Source organism: Poecilia reticulata, chromosome 10, assembly GCF_904066995.2.
Source record: "Poecilia reticulata chromosome 10, P_reticulata-male-v2, whole genome shotgun sequence".
Lineage (NCBI taxonomy): Eukaryota > Metazoa > Chordata > Actinopteri > Cyprinodontiformes > Poeciliidae > Poecilia > Poecilia reticulata.
This window is the reverse complement of record NC_088839.1, coordinates 3,797,612-3,822,422: the sequence shown is the minus strand read 5'-3', so window position 1 is coordinate 3,822,422 and position 24,811 is coordinate 3,797,612. Positions and strand designations below refer to the sequence as shown.

Below are 24,811 nucleotides of genomic sequence, written 5' to 3'. Positions count from 1 at the left end.
TCCAAGGTGATGGATATGAGATCCTCTGTCCAAGCAGTCAGCCAATGAGACAGGCACAGCAACAAAGCTAGCCAATGCAAACACACCAAAAGGGTGGATAAACCCTTTATAAGGTGGGTGCAAAAGAGGAATCGTTGGTTGGATCCTTCAGGCAGCTTCGAGCCAAGATCGAGATGGACAAAGAACTCTGCAGCTGAAGAAGAGCCGGGGCCACAGAGCTGAAGACTGTTCTGCACATGGAGACCAACCCGTTAGCCCCGCAACATGTGGCTTCAAATCGCACTTCTCTCATCAGCTGGGTTTAGACACCCAAAAACAAAGACCAAGGCAAAGATGAAGACAAAGATAAAGACAAAGGCAAAGAACAAAGGCAAAGAGGAAGAACTGGTGTGTTCCTTCCGTGAGACCAGGAAGATTGTGAGACGAGGAGAAGGTAGCTACAGAGCTGCAAGACAAGAAGCTGAGGACCGCTACGCACATGAGGAAGTCACCCTGAGGCCCGAGACCTTCCGCTCTAAGTCAGTACTCTTCCTGTACTGGGAACCTCCTGCTGCTGCAACACCTTCTTCATCATCAGGCCAGTTCTGGGGTTCAAAATGCCAAACTCTGTCCGTCTCTCTCAAAGTTTCCTCTTTTAGTTCTCAGTGTCAGCATTAGGGAAAGATGGGCTAGATTATTGATTTTACTTATTTGATTATTTCTGCTACTGAATTAAGCTCTACTGGCCTTACTAATAAAATAATTAGCATTAAGAAAATCTAAAAGATGTTGTGGACATTCAATTAATGAGTCACCTTAAAGTTCTTTGATGGTTATAAAATAGCTATGAAGTTTGATTCTGGGAGGAAAAAGTGGAAAATGTTTTATAGGTTGCTTTTAGCTGAAACAACATCCTTGGGACTCGCATGAGTCACTAAAACCAACCTGGTTCAGTAACAAGTGCACGTTGTAATAAAGAGAAAGAGTGACCGTTAACAGGTGTGCTCTGTGAAGCTACACAGCAAATCCAGGAGGCCCAGATTAACACTGTCAGATTTGATTTCAACACTTTTAAAGTGTCTCTATGGGTCCACACCAGAAAGTGTTAATTTAACTCTTTTTGGAGAGTTGGTACCTTAACTCTTATAAAGTGTCAGATATCAAATCTGTTGGAGTTAATCATTTAACACTTACCAACACTAATTTAGTGTTAAATCTTAATATTAACTCTCACAGAGTATTTTTTTAACTTCATACGAGTTATTTGTAATTAATATTAAATAGGTATTTTTATTGTTTGAACTTTTAAAATTCTTTGGAAAATAAACATTTAATGAAGAGGCAATAATTTTATCAAATGCATTTATTTTAAAATATGCACCATAATTACAAAACATATTACAATGTGGAATCATGTCCATATTTCACATGTCACTTTTATTCACATATTGCTTTTTAAAAGGTCTGACATATCAGCTGTGCAATACAAAATGCTTAATATATTTTTCTTCAATATCATATGCATGAAATTGTTCAAAGTACAAGGTGGAGAAAGTAAAGCAAGCAGTTCATGTAATATGATAGAGTACATTTTCTTTTAACAGGTAGATTACAGTACATAACAGACCAACCTGATATTCAGATCCATCATTTCTTATGTTTCTGTTGATAAGATACACTTCCTCTCTGACTCCACCAAAGAGATGTCCACTCACTAACAGATTGTCTTCAGGTTGTTGGGCTGTTAGTGACGTTTGGCCGGAGACACCAACAAGCTCCTCTACTGCATCAGACAGTCTTCAGTCTCTGAGTAGGACAGTCAGTGTCACTCTGGATAATAACAAACAAAAACATAACAATGAGGAATGGAACGAAGGAATACATTTTACTACAACTCTAACAGCAATCATCAATTACTGAAATGTAGAGTTTCAGAGATATTAACACTTACATAATCATTTTTGGAGCTTGAATCTTCGAAGAATCCATGGAGGGATCAGGAGGGGGAGGTTAGGCTGACGACTGGAGATTCATCCTCAACCAGACTGGTTCTAATATATACAAAAAGGCAATAAAAGGATTAAAACATGCTGCAAAACGTATATAAGAAGACACAACAGCGGGAATAATGCTCTCAACGTGAAAAAGGCTTTTACATTTTTTCAAAGGAAAAAAATCGATCAGAAAGGTTGATAAATCTGACCAATATGCATGTAAACGTTAAACATCAGGGGGTGGTGGGGGAGGAAGCCGGTCAGACCTGGCAGGCCCAAACGTGTAGTGAGGGTCTGCTGGGAACGTCTGGCGGAGTCCCCTGTGAGACGGAGCTTCAACTCTCATCTCCGGCAGAACTTCGAGCACGTCCCGTGGGAGGTGGGGGACATTGAGTCTGAGTGGACCATGTTCCGTACCTCCATTGCCGAGGCGGCCTATCGGAGCTGCAGCTGCAAGGTTGTTGGTGCCTGTCACGGCGGCAACCCTCGAACCCGTTGGTGGACACCTTTGGTGAGGGATGCTGTCAAGCTGAAGAAGGAATCCTATCGGGCCTTTTTGGCCTGTGGGACTCCAGAAGCAGCTGATGGGTACTGGCGGGCGAAACGGCATGCGGCTGCGGCTCGGGTTGTCGCTGAGGCAAAAACTCGGACATGGGAGGAGTTTGGAGAGGCCATGGAGACAGACTTCCGTACGGCTTCGAGGCGATTCTGGTCCAACATCTGGCGTCTCAGGAGGGGGAAGCAGTGCATCACCAACACTGTTTATAGTGGGGATGGTGTGCTGCTGACCTCAACTCGGTCACATTGTGGGCCGGTGGGCGGAATACTTCGAAGACCTCCTCAATCCCACCAACATGCCTTCTGTTGAGAAAGCTGAGCCTGGGGACTCTGGGTTGGGCTCTCCAATCTCTGGGGACGAGGTCGCCGAGGTGGTCAAAAAGTTCCTTGGTGGCAGGGCCCCGGGGGTGGATGAGATCCGCCCGGAGTTCCATAAGGCTCTGGATGTTGCAGGGTTGTGTTGGCTCACGCGACTCTGCAATATCGCATGGACATTGGGGGCAGTTCCCCTGGATTGGCAGACTGGGGTGGTGGACCCCCTGTTTAAAAAGGGGGGCTGGAGGGTGTGCTCCAATTACAGGGGGGTCACACTCTTAAGCCTCCCTGGTAAGGTCTATTCAGGGGTCCTGGAGAGGAGGGTCCGTCGGATAGTCGAACCTCGGATTCAGGAAGAGCAGTGTGGTTTTTGTCCTGGTCATGGAACACTGGACCAGCTCTACACCCTCAGCAGGGTCCTGGAGGGTGCATGGGAGTTTGCCCAACCAGTCTACATGTGTTTTGTGGACTTGGAGAAGGCGTTCGACTGTGTCCCTTGGGAGGCCTTGTGGGGGGTACTCCGGGAGTATGGGGTACCGGGCCCTTTGATACAGGCTGTCAGGTCCCTGTATGACCGGTGTCAGAGTCTGGTCCGCATTGCCGGCAGTAAGTCGGGCTCGTTTCCGGTGAGAGTTGGACTCCGCCAAGGCTGCCCTTTGTCACCGATTCTGTTCATTACTTTTATGGACAGAATTTCTAGGCGCAGCCGAGGTGTCGAGGGGATCCGTTTTGGTGGCCTTAGGAGCGCATCTCTGCTTTTTGCGGATGATGTGGTCCTGTTGGCTTCATCGGAACGTGATCTACAGCTCTCACTGGAGCGGTTCGCAGCCGAGAGTGAAGCGGCCAGGATGAGGCTCAGTGCCTTCAAATCCGAGGCCATGGTCTTGAGCCGGAAAAGGGTAGAGTGCCTTCTCCGGGTCAGGGGGGGGTCGTCCTGCCTCAAGTGGAGGAGTTTAAGTATCTGTGGATCTTGTTCACGAATGAGGGAAGAAGGGAGCGAGAGACCGACAGGCAGATTGGGGCAGCATCTGCCGTGAAGCGGGCACTGTACCGGTCCGTCGTGGTGAAGAGAGAGCTGAGCCAAAAAGCGAAGCTCTCAATTTACCGGTCGATCTACGTTCCCACCCTCATCTATGGTCATGAGCTTTGGGTCATGACCGAAAGAACGAGATCACGGGTACAAGCGGCCGAAATGGGTTTCCTCCGCAGGGTAGCTGGGCTCTCCCTTAGAGATAGGGTGAGAAGCTCGGTCATCCGGGAGAGACTCAGAGTAGAGCCGCTGCTCCTCCATGTCGAGAGGAGCCAGTTGAGGTGGCTCGGGCATCTGAGCCACCTCAACTGGCCCTCTGGCAGCTGAAGGAGGAACAGCTTATCCTGCTCTCTCCTGTCCTTACTGATAACTTTGCTTGTGAATTATTTTTAAAGTCACAATTTTTATGGTTTTATTCACATTATCGACATCATAACTGGATTACTTCAAACCTAAAGACCGGGAGATTTTCTCACTTATTTTCACCTCACTTTCCTTCACCTCCAAGTTGAACTAGGGCAACATGCCCCCGTCCGACCCCAAGGACATTAGCAGTATTCTACAACGACTTCAGTTTTTAGAAACAAAGATTCAATGGCTGGAGGTGAACTTTGAGATCAACGCTACCTGTGGATATGAAACAATTCTTCCTCAAATCAGCGGAGAGGTCGTACACCCCGCACCAAGCAGCTCACCCTGGATCGCTCAGGGCGCCAAGCCAAAACAAAAGTCTCACACTGCAGATCCCATGAGAATGAGACGACCAACGGGGAGAACCCCTCACCTGGATGAATCAGCGTGGCCGGCTCTGAGCCGAAACCCACCTTCAACCTCAACACCTGCTCCGCCAAAGAATAGCAAACAAGCAGCTGGAACCAAAACGACTACACCGACCCCACTGCCAAGGACAAAGCGACCAGCCCGAGCCTCAAAACATCCTGACTTTGTGGGAATCCCACTGAAAAACAGATTTTCTGCACTTCAGTACGAGCCTCTGAGTGAAAACCCACCTTCAAACATCAGCAATGACGCTAAACCAACGCATCCACCGCACAAAGCTCCGAAGGACAAAGTGACCACCAGGAAAACGAAAGGTATGCCAAGAGTGCTTACTGTTGGAGATGAGGCAGTAAATGGAATCAGTCATGTTTGCAATCCCAAGAAAACGAGAGTGGTTTCTTTTCTTGGTGACACTGTATCTGATTTGACTCGCAAAGTGCTCTCTCTAACCACTGATCAGCCAAACATGGAGACTTTAGTTGTGCATGTTGGAGCCAACGAGCTGGCAAAGCAAAAATCCGAGATTCTGAAAAGGGACTTTAATATTCTTCTGGACACTATGGGAAAATTAAAAACGAGGTTATTTCTCAGTGGTCCAATTCCATCGCCTCAATGGGGAGACGAAAAACATTCCAGGCTGCTTATGATAAACAAATGGCTGATTATAACCTGCTCTGCCAGCTCAGTGACCTTCATCGATAACCTCTGGATCTACTGGCAGCGCTTTCACCTCTTTGGAAAAGGAGGACGCAATCTTAACAAACACGGAATAAGGCTGCTCACTGCAAACATTTTTCATTTTATCAACAAGAACAACAATGTGACCATTTCTTCAGAAGAACAGGCTCAAGGATGTCTGACTAGGATGGAGCCCTCCGCATATCAAGAACAAACTATTCCAATACAAACTGATAAAACATTGGCTGTGAACAGAATGACTGGTTCCCCTCCTCCTTCCCCCATCCCACATCTTTCCCCCCTCCCTTCTCCTTCCCCCCTCCCTCTCTGCTCCTACACTCACTCACAAGATCAGAGTTTCTCAGAAAGTGAACCACTAAAGAGAGTCGGGCTTCACCTGAGCCGCCTGAAAATGCTGGTGGAGAATTCAGGTCAGAGAGAAAGACGGACGGACTCTTTCTCCTCCCAGTATGGATCAACAGGTTCGCCTCGGCACGACTCTCACTTCATTTAAGCCACCTGCCCCTGACCTCCCTGAAGATCCAGTACTCCGCATTTCTGAGGTCTGAGACCAGGGTCCAGATATTATCTTTACACCGGTCTTCCTCCAGAATGTGTCTGGCCCCCCGACATTGCATAGCAGGACAATACCTGTCCGGATCACTACAAGAACAGTTACAAAAAACAGAAATACAAAAAGCAGCTGTCTTAATTCAAACCTCAGACTGATCCCCTGTCTAAAGGAACCTCAGACTGAAGAGCTTTCAGCCTCCGAGTCACTTAAACTGGCTCTTTTAAATACCAGATCTCTCTGTGCTAAAGCTCTATTAATTAATGATTTCATCACTGAGCATAATATTGATGTTTTATTTCTGACAGAAACGTGGCTGAATGACAATAATGAAGCAATCGTACTAATTGAATCAACGCCTCCTACGTACAATTTTTTAAGTGAAAATAGAAAACACAAAAAAGGAGGAGGCGTGGCTTCAATATTTAAGAATACCATAAACTGTAGTAAAATCTTTTTGGGTAATTTTATGTCTTTTGAATATCTTGGAATCGAGGTAAAAGGCCACAAACGAACTTTGACACTAACTCTATACAAAACACCAACATATGTGGAAAATTTCTTTGCGGACTTGAATGAGCTTCTATCTCTCATATGTATTGATTACGATTGTTTGATAATTGTCGGTGATTTCAACATTGACAACCCCCAAGACCGAGGGGCTAAAAAGCTCTGTAATATATTAGAGAGTTTTGGTTTAATGTCAAACAAGCAATGCACACTCAGGGACACACACTGGACCTGGTTATCAGTAAGGATGTGAATATTTCCAATGTCTCTGTAACTGATGTCGCCCTGTCGGGTCATTTTGCTGTTTTCTTTGACAGTTCTTTATCCGTTAACCCCATTGGACAAACAGCTACTGTCACAAAACGTACTTTCACAGAAAACACAGCAGAAACATTTAATCAAATCTACTCTTCTTTCTCACTCTTAAATTATAGTGACATAGTTGGTGGATGATTTTCAGTGCAAACTTTCAGATATCATTGATTACATTTCCCCCACTAAAGTGAAGGTTGTGACTGGTAGGAAGAAATCTCCATGGAGAAATGCACAAACAGTTCAATCTGCAAAACAACTCTGCCGTAGGGCCGAACAGAAATGGCGTAAAGGTCAACTGCACGTTTATTATGACATCTACAAGGAAAGACTACGTAACTATCACACAACACTAAAACATGCAAGAGAGGCTTTCTTTGCAGATGTCATAAACAAAAACATTAACAATGCTCGAGCTTTATTTGCCACTGTTGACAGGCTCACAAACCCTCCGATGACGTTGCCACCTGAACTTCAATCTAATGCCGCCTGCAACAAGTTTTCAAGTTTCTTTTTAGAGAAAATTCAAAAGATCAGAGGATTAATCTGCACATCCACTCCAAAGCCAGTACCAATGTTGTGCCCAAACAAAACAAATGCAGGAAAAATTACCCAATTTCTACTACTAAATTATAAAACCCTAGAAGAAATTATAAGTAAATTAAGCTCCAGTTCCTGCTGTCTGGATGTCCTACCCACACATTTCTTTAAGAAAGTCTTGCCTGTCGTTGCTAATGATCTGATCCAAATAGTAAACTCATCGCTCTCTTCAGGTGTTTTCCCCCACGCTTTGAAAACAGCAGTTATCAAACCACTTATAAAAAGGAACAATCTGGACAAATCCCTACTGCAGAATTACAGGCCGATCTCCAACCTCCCATTCATCAGCAAAATTATTGAAAAAGCTGTTTTTAAACAATTAAATAACTTCCTAACAATAACAAACTGCTTTGACTCCTTCCAGTCTGGTTTTCGTGCTCACCACAGCACGGAGACGGCCCTTGTAAAAGTGTTCAATGACATCCATATAAATACAGACTGTGGGAGAACCACAGTGCTGGTTCTGTTGGACCTCAGTGCAGCTTTTGACACTGTTGACCATGACATTTTACTGAATCGACTGGAGAGTTGGGTCGGACTCTCCGGTCCAGTGCTCAACTGGTTTGAATCTTACATAAAGAACAGTGATTTTTTGTTTCAATCGGAAACTTCTCATCAGAGAGGTCAAAGATCACATGTGGGGTACCCCAAGGTTCAATCCTAGGACCCCTTCTTTTCAATATTTATATGCTCCCACTGGCTAAGGTTATAACAGGACATAGGATTAGCTACCACAATTATGCGGATGATACACAGCTCTACATCACGATGTCACCAGGTGACTCTGAACCCATCCAATCACTGAATAGATGCTTAGAACAGATCAATGTGTGGATGTGCCAAAACTTTCTCCAGCTGAACAGAAACAAAACTGAAGTTATTATCTTTGGACCAAAAGAGGAGCGAACCACAATCAATGCACAGCTTCAGTTATTACAACTAAAAACCAGCGATCAGCCCGAAACCTGGGAGTAGTGATGGACTCTGACCTGAACCTTCAGAGCCACATTAAGACAGTCACAAAGTCGGCCTTCTATCACCTGAAGAACATCTCCAGGATTAGAGGACTTATGTCTCAGTGCGATCTAGAGAAACTCATCCATGTGTTTATCTTTAGCCGCATTGATTACTGCAACAGCGTCTTCACAGGTCTGACTAATAAATCAATCAAACAGCTGCAGCTGATCCAGAAGCTGCTGCTCGGGTTCTCACTAAAACCAGGAAGATAGAGACATAACACCAGTTTTAAAGTCCCTACACTGGCTCCCTGTAGCTCAGAGAATAGACATTAAAATATTGATGTTAGTTTATAAATCACTGAACGGTTTGGCACCACAATACCTTAAAGATCTGTTATTACTGTACCAACCGTCTAGACCCCTCAGATCTTCTGGTTCTGGTCTGCTCTGCATCCGCAGAACCAGAACCAGACGAGGAGAAGCAGCATTCAGTTTCTATGCACCACAGATTTGGAACAAACTTTCAGAAAACTGTAAAACAGCTGAAACACTGGGTGCCTTTAAATCTCAACTTAAAACCCACCTGATTAGAGTTGCTTATGGCTAAATTAGGGTTAGAGTGCGGGTTTTGATGTCTTCCATGTTTTTATGTCTTTAATGTTTTTAATTTCTTTTCTTTCTTTTCAACGTTTTAATGATGTAATGTTTTTGGTTTTTTTATTTTTTTAATCTCTTTCTCACTGTTTATTTCTGTTTTTATTTTCATTATGTAAAGCACTTTGAAATGCCTTGCTGCTGAAATGTGCTATACAAATAAAATTTGATTGATTGATTGGTTAGGATGCCTCCTGGACGCGTCCCTGGTGGGGTGTTCCGGGCACGTCCCACCGGGAGGAGGCCCCGGGAAAGACCCAGGACACGCTGGAGGGACTATGTCTCTCGGCTGGCCTGGGAACGCCTTGGGATTCCTCCGGAGGAGCTGGAAGAAGTGGCTGGGGAGAGGGAAGTCTGGGCCTCCCTTCTGAAGCTGCTGCCCCCACAACCCAACCCCGGATAAGCGGAAGAAAATGGATGGATGGATTTTTGGTGAATAAAGTGGAGTAGACTTGCTACTTGTTAGATGACGGAAAACATTGAACGTATCGTTTCTGCTTCATCACGGAGTCGGGGTTTAAGCAGAGAGGTAATAAAATACAACAGACACTGACAGGCCTCTGCGTCTGCATTTCTCTGAAGAACTACTGAGCGGGAGGAGACAGGCAGGTGAGGAGAAACTGTTCTTATCTAATGATTCAGTATTTTTATCATAGAGACATTAGGCTGCTGTTGTTGCGCTACTTGCTAGCTGATAGCTAACGACTTTGCTAGCAAAGCTAGATAACTGAAAAGCTTCTTCCCTGTATTTTTAATTATATCAGTCATTCTTTAGTATTTATTATGCAATAAGGGCACATCCCCCGTCCAAAACCGATCATCTCCATAATGAATATATGTCTAATCTTCTAATTTCCTTTGCTGCATAATGTACATTTCATTTATTCTGGCGTTGGGTAAATGTATCTAGAAGGAGAATAACACTTAAATAATAGTCCAACAAGGATATTCATTTAGAATTAAAAATAACACCCTGAATTACCATGATAGATATAATGAATGTGATAAAAGTGTCATTAATGAAGGGGAAAAACTCAACCCAGACTTTAAGTTTAGGGTCTGGTTCGCAGAGTATGAAGTTAAATTTGTTTCCCAATTATTCAATGGAAAAAAAAACTAACCTCAGTTAAGTAAAATAAAATTGTAATCCAAACTTTTGGAATTGTAATGATTCCTTTAAAAAAAAAGTTTTGTTTAAAAGATTTTTTTAATTAACTAATTTTTACCAAACAAACATTTATTTGCTCACATCAGAAATCTTTTGTTGTGATTTTAGGTCCTGCTCTCTTGAGCATCATGTGAGAATCACAAGCAAAACTTTGTGTCACAAAAACTTAGAATAACAAGAAAAGATTCATGACAAGCGCAAATAAGTTTGTTTTGCAAAAAAGAAAGTTAACTTTGAGTCAATAAATGTGATTTAAATTAAAATAAAAATTCAGCAAAACTCAGTAAGCTTTTCTCATTGTTGCATGCATTAACAATTCAATTTTTGCTTTTGTTTTATTTTCTTCGTTTTTCTGCAGTTCCAAGTTAAAGTTTGATGCAGCTCTGCTTTCCTGAATGGACCATCTTCATCTCCACTGCAAGTGTAGCAAATAGGCAGCTCTTTATTTTATATATTACAGTGCACTAAAAGGTTGCATTGTGCCCTTGTTTACATTTTTAATAATGTAATTCTGTTAAGACAAAATATGTCTGGTGGTCCAGCTCTGATTTACATATCTTGCTAAATTGGGGGTTTGAATATTGCAATACTTTCCTGTAACAAAATAGACCTGCAGAGAGAAATTACTAATAGGCATAGTGTTATGCTCTATATGGAGATGTTCGTTAGCTTTGATTGTATACATCACATTTTTGTAATTTATCATTGTTTATTAAACTCTGAAAGCTGAGTGGCTTTGTTAATATTCTGTCCTAGAATGCGGTTAGATGTGCCCTTTTTTTGTTGAGCACCTGCCCCTTTAGTGGTCTCTGCACGGCCCTGCTGCCATCGATACAGTTGCAGCCAGGCATGATTTAATGTTACGAAATACAGTTTTAGCAATTTGCTCAAAGTCTAAACTGGTAATGTTGTGATTGTAAGGTGTAAAGTTTACCTTCGACCAAACACCCCCCAAAGGAATCCCAGCACCCCCTTTTGGAAAATTTTCAGCCAACTTCCTGTCCCCTTTCCTCTAGCCATGCCCAGCGCCACTTGTTTTTAATTCCTTTCTCAAGTAAACGTGTTTCTTTACCGGGTCAGACAAACTCCTTCTTCTTTCATATTGCATTTGATTTAATCGCTGAACCGGACGCACGCGCTTTTTTTCTACAAACCGTTTTACAGTCATTGGTCAAGAACACGGGAGCTAGAATTCTGATTGGCAGAAATCATTGTCTATTATCCACAGTTTAGATGAGGCGGGCCATTTGGTCCAATGCTCGCATTGCTTTAAAGTCTGGCCCCCAGGCGGAGCTCTTAAACCCCGGAAACTAGTTTGGTTGAGGCGGACCGTTTGGTCAAATGCCGGAAATCCAGCCCCCGGCTGGAGCTCCTTAAGCCCGTAATTTAAATGCAAGCTAAGGCAGGACTATCTGGACTGAAATTTTGGCCATTTTTTAAAAAATAATTTTATATTGCTTGAATTTCTGTCACCAATATAATTTTTTGTGTGAAAATAGAGACAGGAAAAATCTAGACTCCCCAGAATGATGCCAACTAGCTCGTCACTGAACAGTGTTCAGTTTTCACTGGGACAGGAAGGGGTTATTCTGATAATGGGGTTAGAGCTGCTGCCGACTGACTCATCCGGTAAAAGGTACATGGACAAGATAAATGTATGAATATGTTGGTAGATTTTTTTTCCCTTCGTTCCTTAAATGTTAGTGAAGTGGAGGCAAACAGTCTGTAGCTAAGCTAACTATGCTAAATGGTTGATAATCTACTCAGAAAAACTGGGCTACAATTGATAACTCGTCTGGGAGCGATAACATTTATTTTTTTAATGACAATTTAAAAAACACAATTTTGTAATTGACAAGGCCCCAATTTTTTCCCCCCATTTGTATAAAGAAAAAAAAACAAGAACAAAACTATTTTGTGGAGGGGCCCCTGTCAGTCAGGGGCCCTTGGAATCATCCTACATTGTCCCTGCTTTACAGCGCCCCTGGCAACAGCTAATGGGGATCAAAGCAAATAAAACAAACTGCAACTGGATCCCCGCTGACAAAATATAAGCAAACTAAACACCTTTACCAGAAGCACCATAAAGCACACACACAGTTTTTTTTTTTTATTGGCTTGATCCATTTCAGCTTGTAGCATACAGTCTCGACAGCAAGTCATGTCTGAAGTAAAATAAATGATCATTCATAACTAGGACATAACAACTGTCCTGACGGCAGTGAAGTGAAACAGTGGCTCAGGTTGAGTGAAGTTGGTCCGGATGCATCTTGCAGTCAGCCTCCTTTCACCTGATCACAAAACAGACAGTATTTCACTGGATTTCCAACAATGAACTTAGTTTGTTGTTTCAGGTCTTCAGTCAGGTTCTAGTAAACTGGTTTTATTTGAACCTGTGCCAAGTCCTGACTTTCTCTCCCAATACCATGATTCCACAGCAGAGAGGAGTCTCTGCCATGGCAGTACCGATTGGGTAAACACCTCTTTCTGCTTTCTCACACACCTGATCCACCTGCCACACTGAGCTCCAGCTGCTGCCCCTGGCTTGCCAGCAGCTCTCCGTGCTGCCGAGAGAACAGAAAGCAATCAGAGGATTTCATCGATGTGCTGCAGCCAGGTTGTGTTGTGGCTGCTGTGCTCAGGGTTTTTCTTCACCATGGCTTTGGTCAGTATAATGTGTTATATGAGACATCACAGCACACAGCCAGATCTACCTGAACCACATCAGGAGTTCACTCACCTTCTGTCTGAGAGAAGCAGCAGCAGGACCGCCAGCATAGGGCGCTCTACAGGCTCCACCTACAGCAGAAAAATTATATTCATTTTCAAAATGACTTCTCTACAGCCATGAATTTAACTCAACCATGAGCTGTAGAGCTCTTCAGGAGCTCCTGAACACCTTCTACATGTTTCATGACTTCCTCCTTGCACGTTTATTGACCATTAGTAATCTTCACTCATCACCTGCTGCGTCGCCTAATCGTCATGTGCTTCACATTATGTGTTGATTTTTCACTGTTTAGCGTCAGGTTCTCTGTTTTTATGCCATAATTCACATTTAGTTCGTCGCTCCGTTTTATGTCCCGCTTCTCCCGTTTCACAGTTTTGCACAATGTGCGACTGTAATTTTTGTTTTCCCTGTATGGTGCAGGGCGGTCGGGAACCGTATCGATGGGGAAAAGGCAGACTGATATAAACCTTTTAAAACAGCGGAAACAATTTCGGTATTCTGATTGTTGAAATTTAAAAGTGCTGTGGTACCGTTGTTCCATCACACCCGTTTCATACTGGACCACTTACAGCACCGGTGTTAACGCTATAAAATGAACACTACGAAATACAGTTCTAGCAAGTTGCTCAAAGTCTAAACTGGTATTGTTGCGATTCCCCCGGAGGAGCTGGAAGAAGTGGCTGGGGAGAGGAAAGTCTGGGCCTCCCTTCTGAAGCTGCTGCCCCCACGACCCGACTCCGGATAAGCGGCAGAAAATGGATGGATGGATGGATGCATGTAAGGTGTAAAGTTTACCTTCGACCAAACGCCCCCCAAAGGAATCCCAGCGCCCCCTTTTGTAAAAATTTCCGCCAACTTCCCATCTAGACGAAAGAGGACAGTGCCACTTGTTTTTAATTCCTTTCTCAAGTAAATGTGTTTCTTTACCGGGTCAGACAAACTCCCATCTTCTTTCATATCGCATTTGATTTAACCGCCGAACCGAACGCATGCGCTTCTTTTCTACAAACCGTTTTACAGTCATTGGTCAAGAACACGGGAGCTAGAATTCTGATTGGCATACATATTTGTGGACGGCGCTCATTAAGCCCGGAGACTACAGTTTGGTTGAGGCGGACAGTTTGATCAAAAGCCGGAAATCCGGCCCCCGGCCGGAGCTCTTTAAGCCCTGTTAACTCTAGTATGGAGCTTTTCAAAACCGTACTGGCTGCATTCAGACATTTATGAATTCAGACATTGTTATAAACAAGAAATTCAAGTGAAGGAAGTTTTACCCCTTGGGGCCCTGCAGGACTAACATCATTCCACCTTCAACCAGCTCAGGTGGCTGGCAGCTACCTCTCATTTACAAACCTGACAGGATGTGACCAGGACTGAAATCCATTTGTGAAATAATTACTAACTTACCAATTGATTAATCATTAACTAGAATATCCAGACTCAAAATGGCCATTTGCTGAAACATATTCAGAGCAGTAACTAAGCCATTAAATCTATACATTTTGCATTGAAGATAAATGAAAGTGTTGTTTGTGGGGCACTGCAATGGTTCAGCATGTGACCCATACCCATGATCACCCCACATGGATAAACGTTTCATAATGATGGATGATAATAATCTGCTCAGTCTTCTTCTGTGGCTCATTCAAACAATCAGGAAGTGTGAAGCCCTCCACTAGGCCCACCCTGCAGTCCCACCAGGACTGGCCACTCTCTTTGGGCCACGCTCTGCTGCAGCTCAGCAGCATCAGCCTCCAGAACAGAGGGGGCGCTGCTGAGGCAGAGAACAGAGGCTTTCTCTTCCAGCCCTGTAACACTGAACCAGGCAATCCGGGCCTGGCCAGCTGACTTAGAGCTGGGTGGGTGGGTGGGTGTGTGTGCGCGCGAGTACCTGTAGTCCCAGGGAGGAAGCATGGTGGGGGACTTGTCTTACAGCTCCTCCATCAGGTCGGTTCAGCACCTCTGAAAGGAAGACGGTCACTTTAGCTGCATTCATGGTTAAGAGCGAAAACCAGACATTCTCTTTTCCAGCAGCTTCACAAACTGACTAATTTAGGGGGGAAGTAGTGGGTGGTTTTGTAGAAAAGGGCAGTAAGAAAGTATTAGTATGTTTGAAAATCTCCTTTAACCCATCAGACTGAGAACTTTGTATTTTGGATCATTGAACGTGTCGTTTAAAACGAGTCGCTATTAGAGGAGAAACCTTAAAGATGGACAAGATGTTTTTAATCCTAAAAGAAGAAGGAAACCAACAGCTCTTTCCTCCACCTGCTAACACAACAGGTCAACAGTTGGCTTGTTTCTTGTTCAACCTGTTGCCAGTTTCAGATTTATTTGCTTCTTTTTGGCAGGACAGTGAACAAAACTCCAAACAGTTCTCATCACTCTGAAATTCAAACATTATTCCTTAAGTCTTGACATCTTACAATAACATGACTGCTACTACTTCAATATGTCTGCTAAATAATGATAAAGTATTCATTTTGTTAATTACCCATCATGTAATAAGGCTGGATTGGACCCGAGTGGAGCTACTGAAATAATTCATACTTTCTGATTTTGACTTTCTGAGGAATATTATTTTAGATACTTTAATGGGTTAGGACTAGTGATAATTGTGAATTCACTGTAAAATAAATAATTCAATACAAAGTTGTGGAAATCTAAATTTAGGAGATTTTTGGATTCTTCTTTTTAAATAAAACTCAAACAAATTACTATCACTAATCTTCAGCTGTTTCCTGAACAAAGCTTAAGTAGGTTTCCAATTGAAGACGAGGTTAAAAGATGAGTTTCTCTCTTTTTCTGCCTTCTGCTCAAGTTTAAAACTTGAAGAAAACAGAATATGTCACTTTAAATACACACTAGACTATTCTAGTCTTTCAGTTTGATGCTTTTTTATAGGTATAAAAAAAAGCTAATTTTTAAGCTGGATCAGTTTTAATGTGTCTCAACCACATTAAAACTGATCCAGCTTAAAAATTACACTTTAAACTATTCAATCCAGGACTAACCCTCAGTCAGTCGGCCATAAGGAGCTAGATTCAGATGGTTCAACTTTGAACAAAATTAACTAGTGCATTAACTCGAAGCACTGAAATGACCCTTTATTAAACTTTTACAAATAAGTAAAAGTTTAATAAGTCACAGCATGTGTTTCAAATAGTCTATTGAAGGTTTAAAAACTTTTAAGTTTTAAAACTAGAACAGTTTATAAATGCTCAAGGTAGTAAAACATTGTTGGAATTATCCTTAAGGCTTTTCACAAAAAGGAATAAAGTCGGAAGCCAACTTCATGTTTCCATGAAAATAAATATTTCAGTTTTCATTCATTTCTGAAAACTACGGACCTTATTTTTAGCATTAGCATAAGATTTGTGTTCTTCTGTTGAGGGGAAAACGGATTTGTTGGAAAACTGGGAAACATTAAAATACCACAGAATCGTTTTCATAAAAGATGGACATCTTTTCAGGTATTATACCATTGTATTCGCATAACACTCTCGTTTTATCAATGAAAGAACAATAAGAAGAACTTACACTTCGCGACAACTAGCATATGTCACAACACACCGCATGGTAGCAGCCCGCAGAGAGACAGACCGGATGCCGAGCAGATACTTATAAACTGCTCACCGCTGGGGATTGTGGGAAAAAGGAAGTTCTTTCAAAGATCGTCTTTTCGAAAGATGTTTTACTCGCCTATTTTTTACAATGAACCTTGACAAACTCATTCTTTACTATAGTTTGTATCACGACGAAGGCAGTACAGGTTCAAATGACATTTAAGATATGAATACTAGCATGATATGTCTGAGTCCCCAGGTCACACTAATTGGGAAAATTCCATAGTGCGTTCCATAGTGCATGAATGTGTGTACAGCAGAGAAATTGACTCTCTCACACACAATGAAAAATCAAAGGAAGAAAGGAAAATGTCCAAATAACAGAAAAAACAAAAATTATTTTAAAATTGTCTTTATTCTTTATAACTATAAACCCAAAATTCATGTCTTATTTACATGTTTTGTATGCACTTATGGCCTGTGACTTTCCGAAAATGTTGGATAGAGTGTAGTTTTGAACAAATTATAAAGTAAGACAGTAATAGATAATAGCTTTAGGTGATTATAATCATAATTTTTGATTAAAAAAAATATAATAATATGTCATCATTTATATGCTGATATAAATGCTGATACATATCCATTAGAATATATCAGCATTTTCTAATGGAAAATCCATTTTCCATTAGAAAATCTAGTTTGTTGACAAATAAAAGGCAATTCCTCTGCATCCTTAGAATTAATGTTTCTTTAATATTGGGTAAGAAAGGTTGTCTGGAAACATGTAGTATGTTTGCTTGTTGAAAGCATCATATCCTAATAATAGAAAACCCAACCTGTCTTTCAAAGAAAAATACAAATTGTATAAGAATGAGACCAGTGATTATTAAATTCTAATTATGTCTATTTTAGTTCATAATTAGATCTGTGACAGAGATGAATACAATTCGAACTTCAGAAGAATAATAGAATAATGAGTAAGAATATTACTTGAAATGCATATTACTTGAAAAATGAAATCACTCAGAATTTCTTATTTTAGTTTTGTAAAGGTGCCAATTTATTGGAACAAAAAACAACAGCTCCAACAGTGTGTTCATGTTTTCATCACAGTCAGGTATCGGTAGTTTGCAGAGTTGATTCTTCTGAAACACAATGGAAAACAAGGAAACAAAGTGAGGTTATGCCATAAGAGTGTTGCCATCCAACAGTTCATGTCCTTCATTTATATAGTTAGGATAATAATTGAGGTTAGCTAACCTCAATACATATGATTCAAAGTGGTAAGGTAGGGTAGTCTTGAGACCTTTTCAAAAGAAGCTGATGCTTAAACTTAAATAGAAGGAAACAGTTCAGCTAAAGATATGTGACCTGATTAGACATGTATCAGTAATACATATTAATTGTATTCTCCTAAATGATTGGATAATTAGTTACCACATGTAAAAGCTTATTCTGTGACCTGAAGGTCAAATCTATTGACCCTTTACATGTGACGTCTTGCTCTTCAGTTGACGGCGTTTCAACTAAAAACCTAGAGGTTGGAGTCCTTGTCAAACGGTGTTTTTGACTAAAGTCCCAGAGGGTTAGAGTCCCAGTTAAACAACATTTAACTGAAGTCCTAAAAGGGGTTTTAATGTTTTTATCTTTTCAAAATCTCTTTCTCACTGTTTATTCAAGGTCACATGCTGTATTTATTTTAATTATGTAAAGCACTTTGAAATGCCTTGCTGCTGAAATGTGCTATACAAATAAAATTTGATTGATTGATTGATTGATTGATTGATTGATTGATTGATTGATTGATTGATTGATTGATTGATTGATTGATTGATTGATTGATTGATTGATTGATGCAGCTCTGCTTTCCTGAAAGAACCATCTTCATCTCCACTGCAAGTGTAGCAAACAGGCAGCTCTTTTTATAGATTGCAGTCCACTAAAAGGTTGCATTGTGCCCTTGTTTATATTTTAATAGTGTAATTCTGTAAAGACAAAATTTGTCTGGTGGTCTAACTCTGATTTGCATATCTTGCTAAATTACGGGTTTGAATATTGCAATACTTTCCTATAACAAAACAGACCTGCAGAAAGAAATTACTAATAAAATATACATATGCATAGTTGTACTTTCTATATAGATTTTCCTTAGCTTTGGTTGTATATCTCACAATTTTGTAATTTATCATTGTTTATTAAACTCTGAAAGCTGTATGGCTTTGTTAATAATCTGTCCTAAAATGCAGTTAAATGTGCCCTTTTTTCTTTTTTTTGAGCACCTGCCCCTTTAGTGGTCTCTGCACGGGTCTGTAGTTATTATAATGAATAGGATCACTTCTCCCAGGATTTAAAAACAACTTGGTCTTGTGGAATATTGAATACTGTTCTCCAAATTTAGTCCAAAAGTTAGAAACAAACTATTATTATGAACTGATTAATTTATTCCTGACGTTTCAGTTTTTTTTGTTTGTACTACATTGTCCATTGATGACATGAAAGCACTGTTAAAATTATTCTCTCAATAACTGAACATTTAATGCAGATGTCCTCCAGGAGGAAGTCTAAATGTTGTAATCTTTCCAGTAGACGTACACTAAGGTGTCAGCTAAATGCCCTCCATGTAAACTAAAGCAGATTAATGGAGCTAACCTGTCAACATTAACAGAGATGATGCTTTTGACTGGCATGCTCTTGGGACCAGGAGCAGGACGAAACACTGGCTCTTGATTGACTGGTTTGGAGCGGTGGATGACGTATGGATCAGCAGAATGTGAGGGATATACATCAAATGTTCCAGTTTTCATTCCTCCAATCTAAGACATATGAACACATATGTCTTATGTATTCATAAGACATATGTGTCTTATGAACACATATGTTTGTGGGCATTATAAATGTATAATGCCCACAAACATCATATCTGATATTCACAGTTTCTCTTCATTGATTCAAGCAATGATTCACCCGTTTGCTGGGGGAGGGGGGTCTGAAGGGAACTGTGGAGACATTCTTTTGGGGCTGGGGAGGCTTTTGAGTAGGTGGGAGAGCCTTGTGGTTGCGATACCGATTGACTTGGAAATAATCCTGTGGGTGAAGATTTATTCTGAAGGGCCCATCTCTTAGTTTGAAATGATGGATTGCTACCTCTCTCCGTATACACACAGATTTGAACATATATGTAAAATTCAAATAAAAATGAGAACCAGCTGGAAACTGTATTAACTCCTTGCAATCCTTGCATATTAATTCATGTTGAATCTGGGCAGCTGTTCTTTGTGGCTTAAGCACATCAGTGGCTAAAGGAGCAAATAGGCTGTAGTTTAACTACAGGGACCTTAGCTGGGGCAGGAACTCTGACTCCTGGTTCATAGCTGCATTCATGCACATAGTTATAGAAAACTCTCAGGCAACAAACCTCTAATACTGGATATATTCTAAACAGCTACTAATACTTCTATTACTGTATTACTTGTGCTTCTTCTTTATGATTGTGCTGTTGTATCAGAGGAATATATGTTTCACATGTTCATTCCCCATAATGTAAACTGAAAGTGTTAATATCAAGAAAACAAAAACATAACCAGCTATGTTTGTTACCTTACGGGCTTCTTTAGCACTGTTGAATGGGTCAGAAACATACAGGTCCATTTTGGACAGAGTGACTTTAGGATAACTGGGGAAAAGGAAGAACACAGGCAAACTATGAAAACCCTTCAGAGAACCACTGATCAAAAGCACAGTTTATTTTGTGCTTCTTACTAGAAACCTCTTTAAATCAGGTCATGTATTTCATGACCTGATTTAAAGATTTAAAGTCACAGTTTACTTATATTACCAACAAGCCCTGAATGGACTGTGTTTTGTTCACATTCTATTATAAATGTGAACAAAACTTTGTACATATTCTGCTCATGTCGAAAAAGCACAATTTTGTAATTGTAGTGTTTGAAATGAATGAGAAACGCAATTAAAATCACACATCAATAAGTTTGTCATTAAAAACATGCAGCACCATATATGTACATGTTTTTATAAGTACGTGTTAGGCATCAATCATTTATGCTTATATTTGTATTATTGTATGTTTGTAAAATATGTATATATAGATATTACGAAATCATTTTTATTCTATTCTTTATTATGTTTACGGGATCATCCTCCTGCCACTTCCTGTCGTCTTCTGCATCTTTTCGGCCAGCAGTAACATCTGGTCATTGATCACATGATGTGTGGCATCAAAAAAGTGTTTCCACTGCAGTTTTGCAAGATGCACTAATTTTAATAAAGCTGAAAATACACCTCATCCTAGTGCATTTTTTTTTTCAGAAAACCTGTTTTTTAGAAATTGCTGTGTTTTCATAAGATGAATTTATTTTTGTAATTCCAATTTGCAGCTGTTTGGTGATTTGCTGCAAATAGTCAATGGAAACTCTGCTAGAAACTCTGCTTCTGTGTCATTGACCCTCGGGGGAAGAAGGCAGCCGTCTCAGAGCTTAGGAACTACTTTTGCTTGCCATAAACCTGTAACAACTGCCATTCTTGGGCGGTGAGGTGAGAATGTTGCGGCCAGGTGAGCGCTGAGCTTTCTTGGGAAACTGACTGAGGACTTGTGGCTTCTATTGGTCCAGACAAGGTGCCATAGCAACTCCCTGAACCAAAGCTGAAGGAACAAACAAATCATGTAACAAACATCAGTTAAAATTTCATCTGAGATCACTTGGATACATTATTGTAATAGTAAATCATAAATATTTTTCAAGTAAGTAGACATGTTTAAACATCTTAGTAAATATCTCTTTGTGTGTGCTGCCTCACGGCTTCTTGGTCCCGCTGCAGGGCAGGAAGGCTTTGCCTAGGTTCTTCTTCGCCTGCTGCATCCGGTTCCTCCGAGCCAGTCTCAGAGGTTCACTCAGCGCTTCTTTCTCAAAAATCCTTTTAAAGGACTTGTCAAAAAAGCCACTTTGCAGAGCACACGGCTGTTTTGTGACACCCACCTGCATCGATATGCTGACTCATTGAATGGACCTGGATTAAAAATGGAAGCGTTACGTACATGCACTTTAAATCATATTTTTCATTTCATTTGAAAGTGCTGCTGGCCCATAAGGGCCATCAGAATCTCACATTTCCTCTTAGTCCAATGACCTTCACCATGTAGCTTGGGTTGTGTTGAATTCCTCCTGGATTCAACACAACTGTTCAGGCAGAGGGAACTTCAAACTTACTTCCCAAAACCTTAACCTGAACAGATAGCAGGTCATTGAAATTTATATTTTCTCCTACTTAAATCCATGAGTTTATTATTTTAGGTGATGATCTTTGGTTACTAGTAACCACTTCTTTAAGCAAATGAAGATTGCATTGTTCAGTGGCACATGCAGACACATTCTCTCTTCCAGTCTGGACTTTCTCCCATTGACTTAGATTGTTTTTTCTAAATGGGCCAATTAGCAAACACAAGGAGAAGTTGTGAACGATGACAACGATTTTTAAGAACTGTAGGCTGCTTGTAGTTTTAGCAGTGGCAGCAAAGGAAGTGAAGTCTGAGTTGGTCACACTTCCAAATATTGAATTCAGATCAGCACTTGTCTCTTCACAGTGGAAGACTTCATAGTGTCAAACTAGTGCATTACACACATCATGGGCAAGGTTAGCATGTGGGTACAATTTAAAGCCTCATCACAGTCCACACCTCCAGGAAGCAAACATTTATCAGCACCTGAGAAACCAGACCATCTGGATGAAGCAAATAGTTTAGAATAGCGGTTCTCAACGTGGGCGGTACCGCCCCCCAGGGGGCGTTCAGAGGACGGCAGGGGGCGTCCTACAAAAGGGGGGGCGCTGGGATGCCTTTGGGGGGCGTTTAGTCAAAGGTAAACTTTACACCTTAAATGCACAACAATGCCAGTTTAGACTTTGAGCAACTTGGTAAAACTGTATTGTGTAACATTAAACCATGCTTGGCTGCAACTGTTTTTATCTGAATCTCTAACCCTTAAAATAAGTTTCCATCCCAAACAAATTTGTCGGCCTGATCAAATTGCAATTATTGTGTTTTCACAGAATCTGTAGTCAGCAGACAGACTTCAGAGAAGTCACTGAAACGCTGTTTCAGTGGTTCTGACCAGCAGAGGGTGCTGTTGCTCTGTCTTAAGAAAATGTTTCATCATTCCTTGAAACTAAGTCCATTAACATCTCCCCTCTTCCGATTTGTCACCACATTTCCTCCATCTACAACCAAAATAATTAGTCATCAAAAAAGCTTACAGACACTGACTGAAAAACCCAAAATGCTCAGGGATTACAGGATTATTAGAGGAACAAAAACCTCAAGGATTACTTGATTCACTCTTGATTCAGACTAGGGCAGGGGTGTCTAACTCAATTTCACCGCGGACCCCTTCAGCATATTGGCCACCCTCAACGGGCCACATTGACGGTACAAATCAGGAGTGCCCAGGTGCAGTGCTCCAGACTGCTACTTTTAGATGCATCCCTGCTAAAACACACCCCAGAAAAAAGGTTGACTTCCCTTATTAGCAGAAACTCAGTTCTGTAGAGGTTTATAATGAGTCAATGATCCAGGTGTGTTAGAGAAGGCAACTGAAATCAATGAATAAAAGAAATCCTTTCTGAATATCTTCTCATGGACTCTGAACTAAATGCGTCTTTCTGACCGGGAGCTGACAGCGTGTTGAAGAGTTACGGACAGGACACTTTGGAGCTTCTGGTTAGGAAGCGCATTCAAAACCTTTGGTTGAAATGGCACGTTAAATTCAAGTCTCCATTACGCCGTCCGCTGTTCAACCACTGCGGACGCAGCTACGCTGCTGCAAAGAATTAAAAACCACTGGAAGTAACTCTATCCATCCATTTTCTTACACCCTTGTCCCTTAGTGGGGTCAGGAGGTGCTGGTGCCGATCTCCAGCTAGCATACTGGGTGAGAGGCAGGGTTCACCCTGGACAGGTTGCCAGTCTGTTGCAGGGCAACACAGAGACACACACTCACACCTATGGGCAATTTGGAGAGGCCAATTAACCTGACAGTCATGTTTTTGGACTGTGGGAGGAAACCGGAGTACCAGGAGAAAACCCACACATGCACAGGGAGAACATGCAAACTCCATTCAGAAAGACCGGGAATCAAACCCAGAACCTTCTTGCTGCAAGGCAACAGCTCTACCAACTGCACCACTGTGCAGCCTGCTGGAAGTAACTCATCCAGCGGTTTTAACAAATGGAGCCTTCTTGGTGCACGTTACGCAGGAGAGCGACGTTCTGGAGGAGCGCTGCAGACGTAACATCTGTCCATTTCGGAGAAGCGAAACCACGCAAAAATAAAATAAAATAAAATAATTAATCCTGGTAAAAGCGCACACCGGACTGCGCAGGGTAAACACTCACAGAGTTCAGCTGATCTGTTTGGATCAGACAGATCCAACTGACTGATGAATTAGCGCAGATTTTTCTGCAGATGGGGACCAGGAGGAAGTGCATTCAGACCCCAGCGGGTGAAGTGCTGAAGTTAAGTCGCTTAATTTTATTTATTATAAGTTATTGAGGTCAGTCAGTCAGTCTTGTTGCAATGTAAGGGCAATCCATGCTCCAACCTGTAAAACATGTGGGCTGCAGTATGTGGGGGAGACAGGAAATATTTACTCAACACAGACATAACGTCCTAAAGAAAAGAAATACAGAGACACATTGTTAACCCTTTCATACCCCATGATTGGGAAGCTGTCATTCAGGCTAATCTCAGGAGAACAGGGCCAAGACAAACTGGACATCAGACATGCAAAGGGACTGAAAGAAAAATCCTTTTAAAGCTCTCACTGCTCTTATGGTGTGTTCTACATCTACATGTATATTTCATTCAATTTACCTCCTAAACTTCCACACCTTCTTAATTAAATATTTTATGGGGGGTTCTGCTATTTTATCATCTTGCCCTGACCTCCTGATTCCTAACCCTAAAGTCTCCCTGGGCCCTTCACCTTTTGACCCTTTTAATGACCAGTAGCTTGAAATTCATTATACAAAACATATAAATACCTCTATCAAAATTAACAACTATATACATACTATAAATACATGTATTTATTATTTTTATAAGACCCAATATGAGCTGTGGGATCTGAGCAAGGAGCCAGGAACAGTGACGGCCACAGAAATTAACTTCGTTTCCCCTGAATCGGCATTTCTTCTTAAGGAGCAGTGGGTTCTGACGTCATAGTATTGTTGGAAAAATGGACCTTACAAGGTCAGAAATGCTAAAACACACACACCATACTGAACAAGTCTGCTGCCTGCTTATTAATGCCTCTTTCTGTTTTACTTACAGCTTTAAGGCACAGATCTAAATTCATTTGACTCACTTTTGTTCTGGACCGACTTTTTTAACTGAA

At 41.4% G+C, this 24,811-nt stretch overlaps 1 protein-coding gene, 1 long non-coding RNA gene and 1 other non-coding gene across 3 annotated transcripts; all 3 read right to left on the bottom strand.

The window, feature by feature from the left end:
• Nucleotides 1-1,327: 1,327 nt before the first annotated feature.
• LOC145553094 (uncharacterized) lies at nt 1,328-5,597 on the bottom strand. The gene is made up of 2 exons (XR_014089295.1): nt 1,931-5,597; nt 1,328-1,809 (listed from the first exon to the last, which is right to left on the bottom strand). It is a non-coding gene; the product is annotated as an uncharacterized LOC145553094 (long non-coding RNA).
• Nucleotides 5,598-11,899: 6,302 nt separating this feature from the next.
• On the bottom strand, nt 11,900-21,472 carry cfap96 (cilia and flagella associated protein 96). The gene is given in 8 exon segments (XM_081612024.1): nt 11,900-12,672; nt 12,849-12,907; nt 14,731-14,801; nt 16,380-19,218; nt 19,916-20,078; nt 20,927-20,994; nt 20,996-21,065; nt 21,221-21,472. Coding segments are annotated over 5 exon segments (738 nt in total). The 5' UTR covers nt 21,406-21,472; the 3' UTR covers nt 11,900-12,672; nt 12,849-12,907; nt 14,731-14,801; nt 16,380-18,966.
• Nucleotides 14,499-14,699, bottom strand: LOC145553271 (small nucleolar RNA SNORA74). Its single transcript, XR_014089576.1, has one exon. It is a non-coding gene; the product is annotated as a small nucleolar RNA SNORA74 (small nucleolar RNA).
• Nucleotides 21,473-24,811: the final 3,339 nt, after the last annotated feature.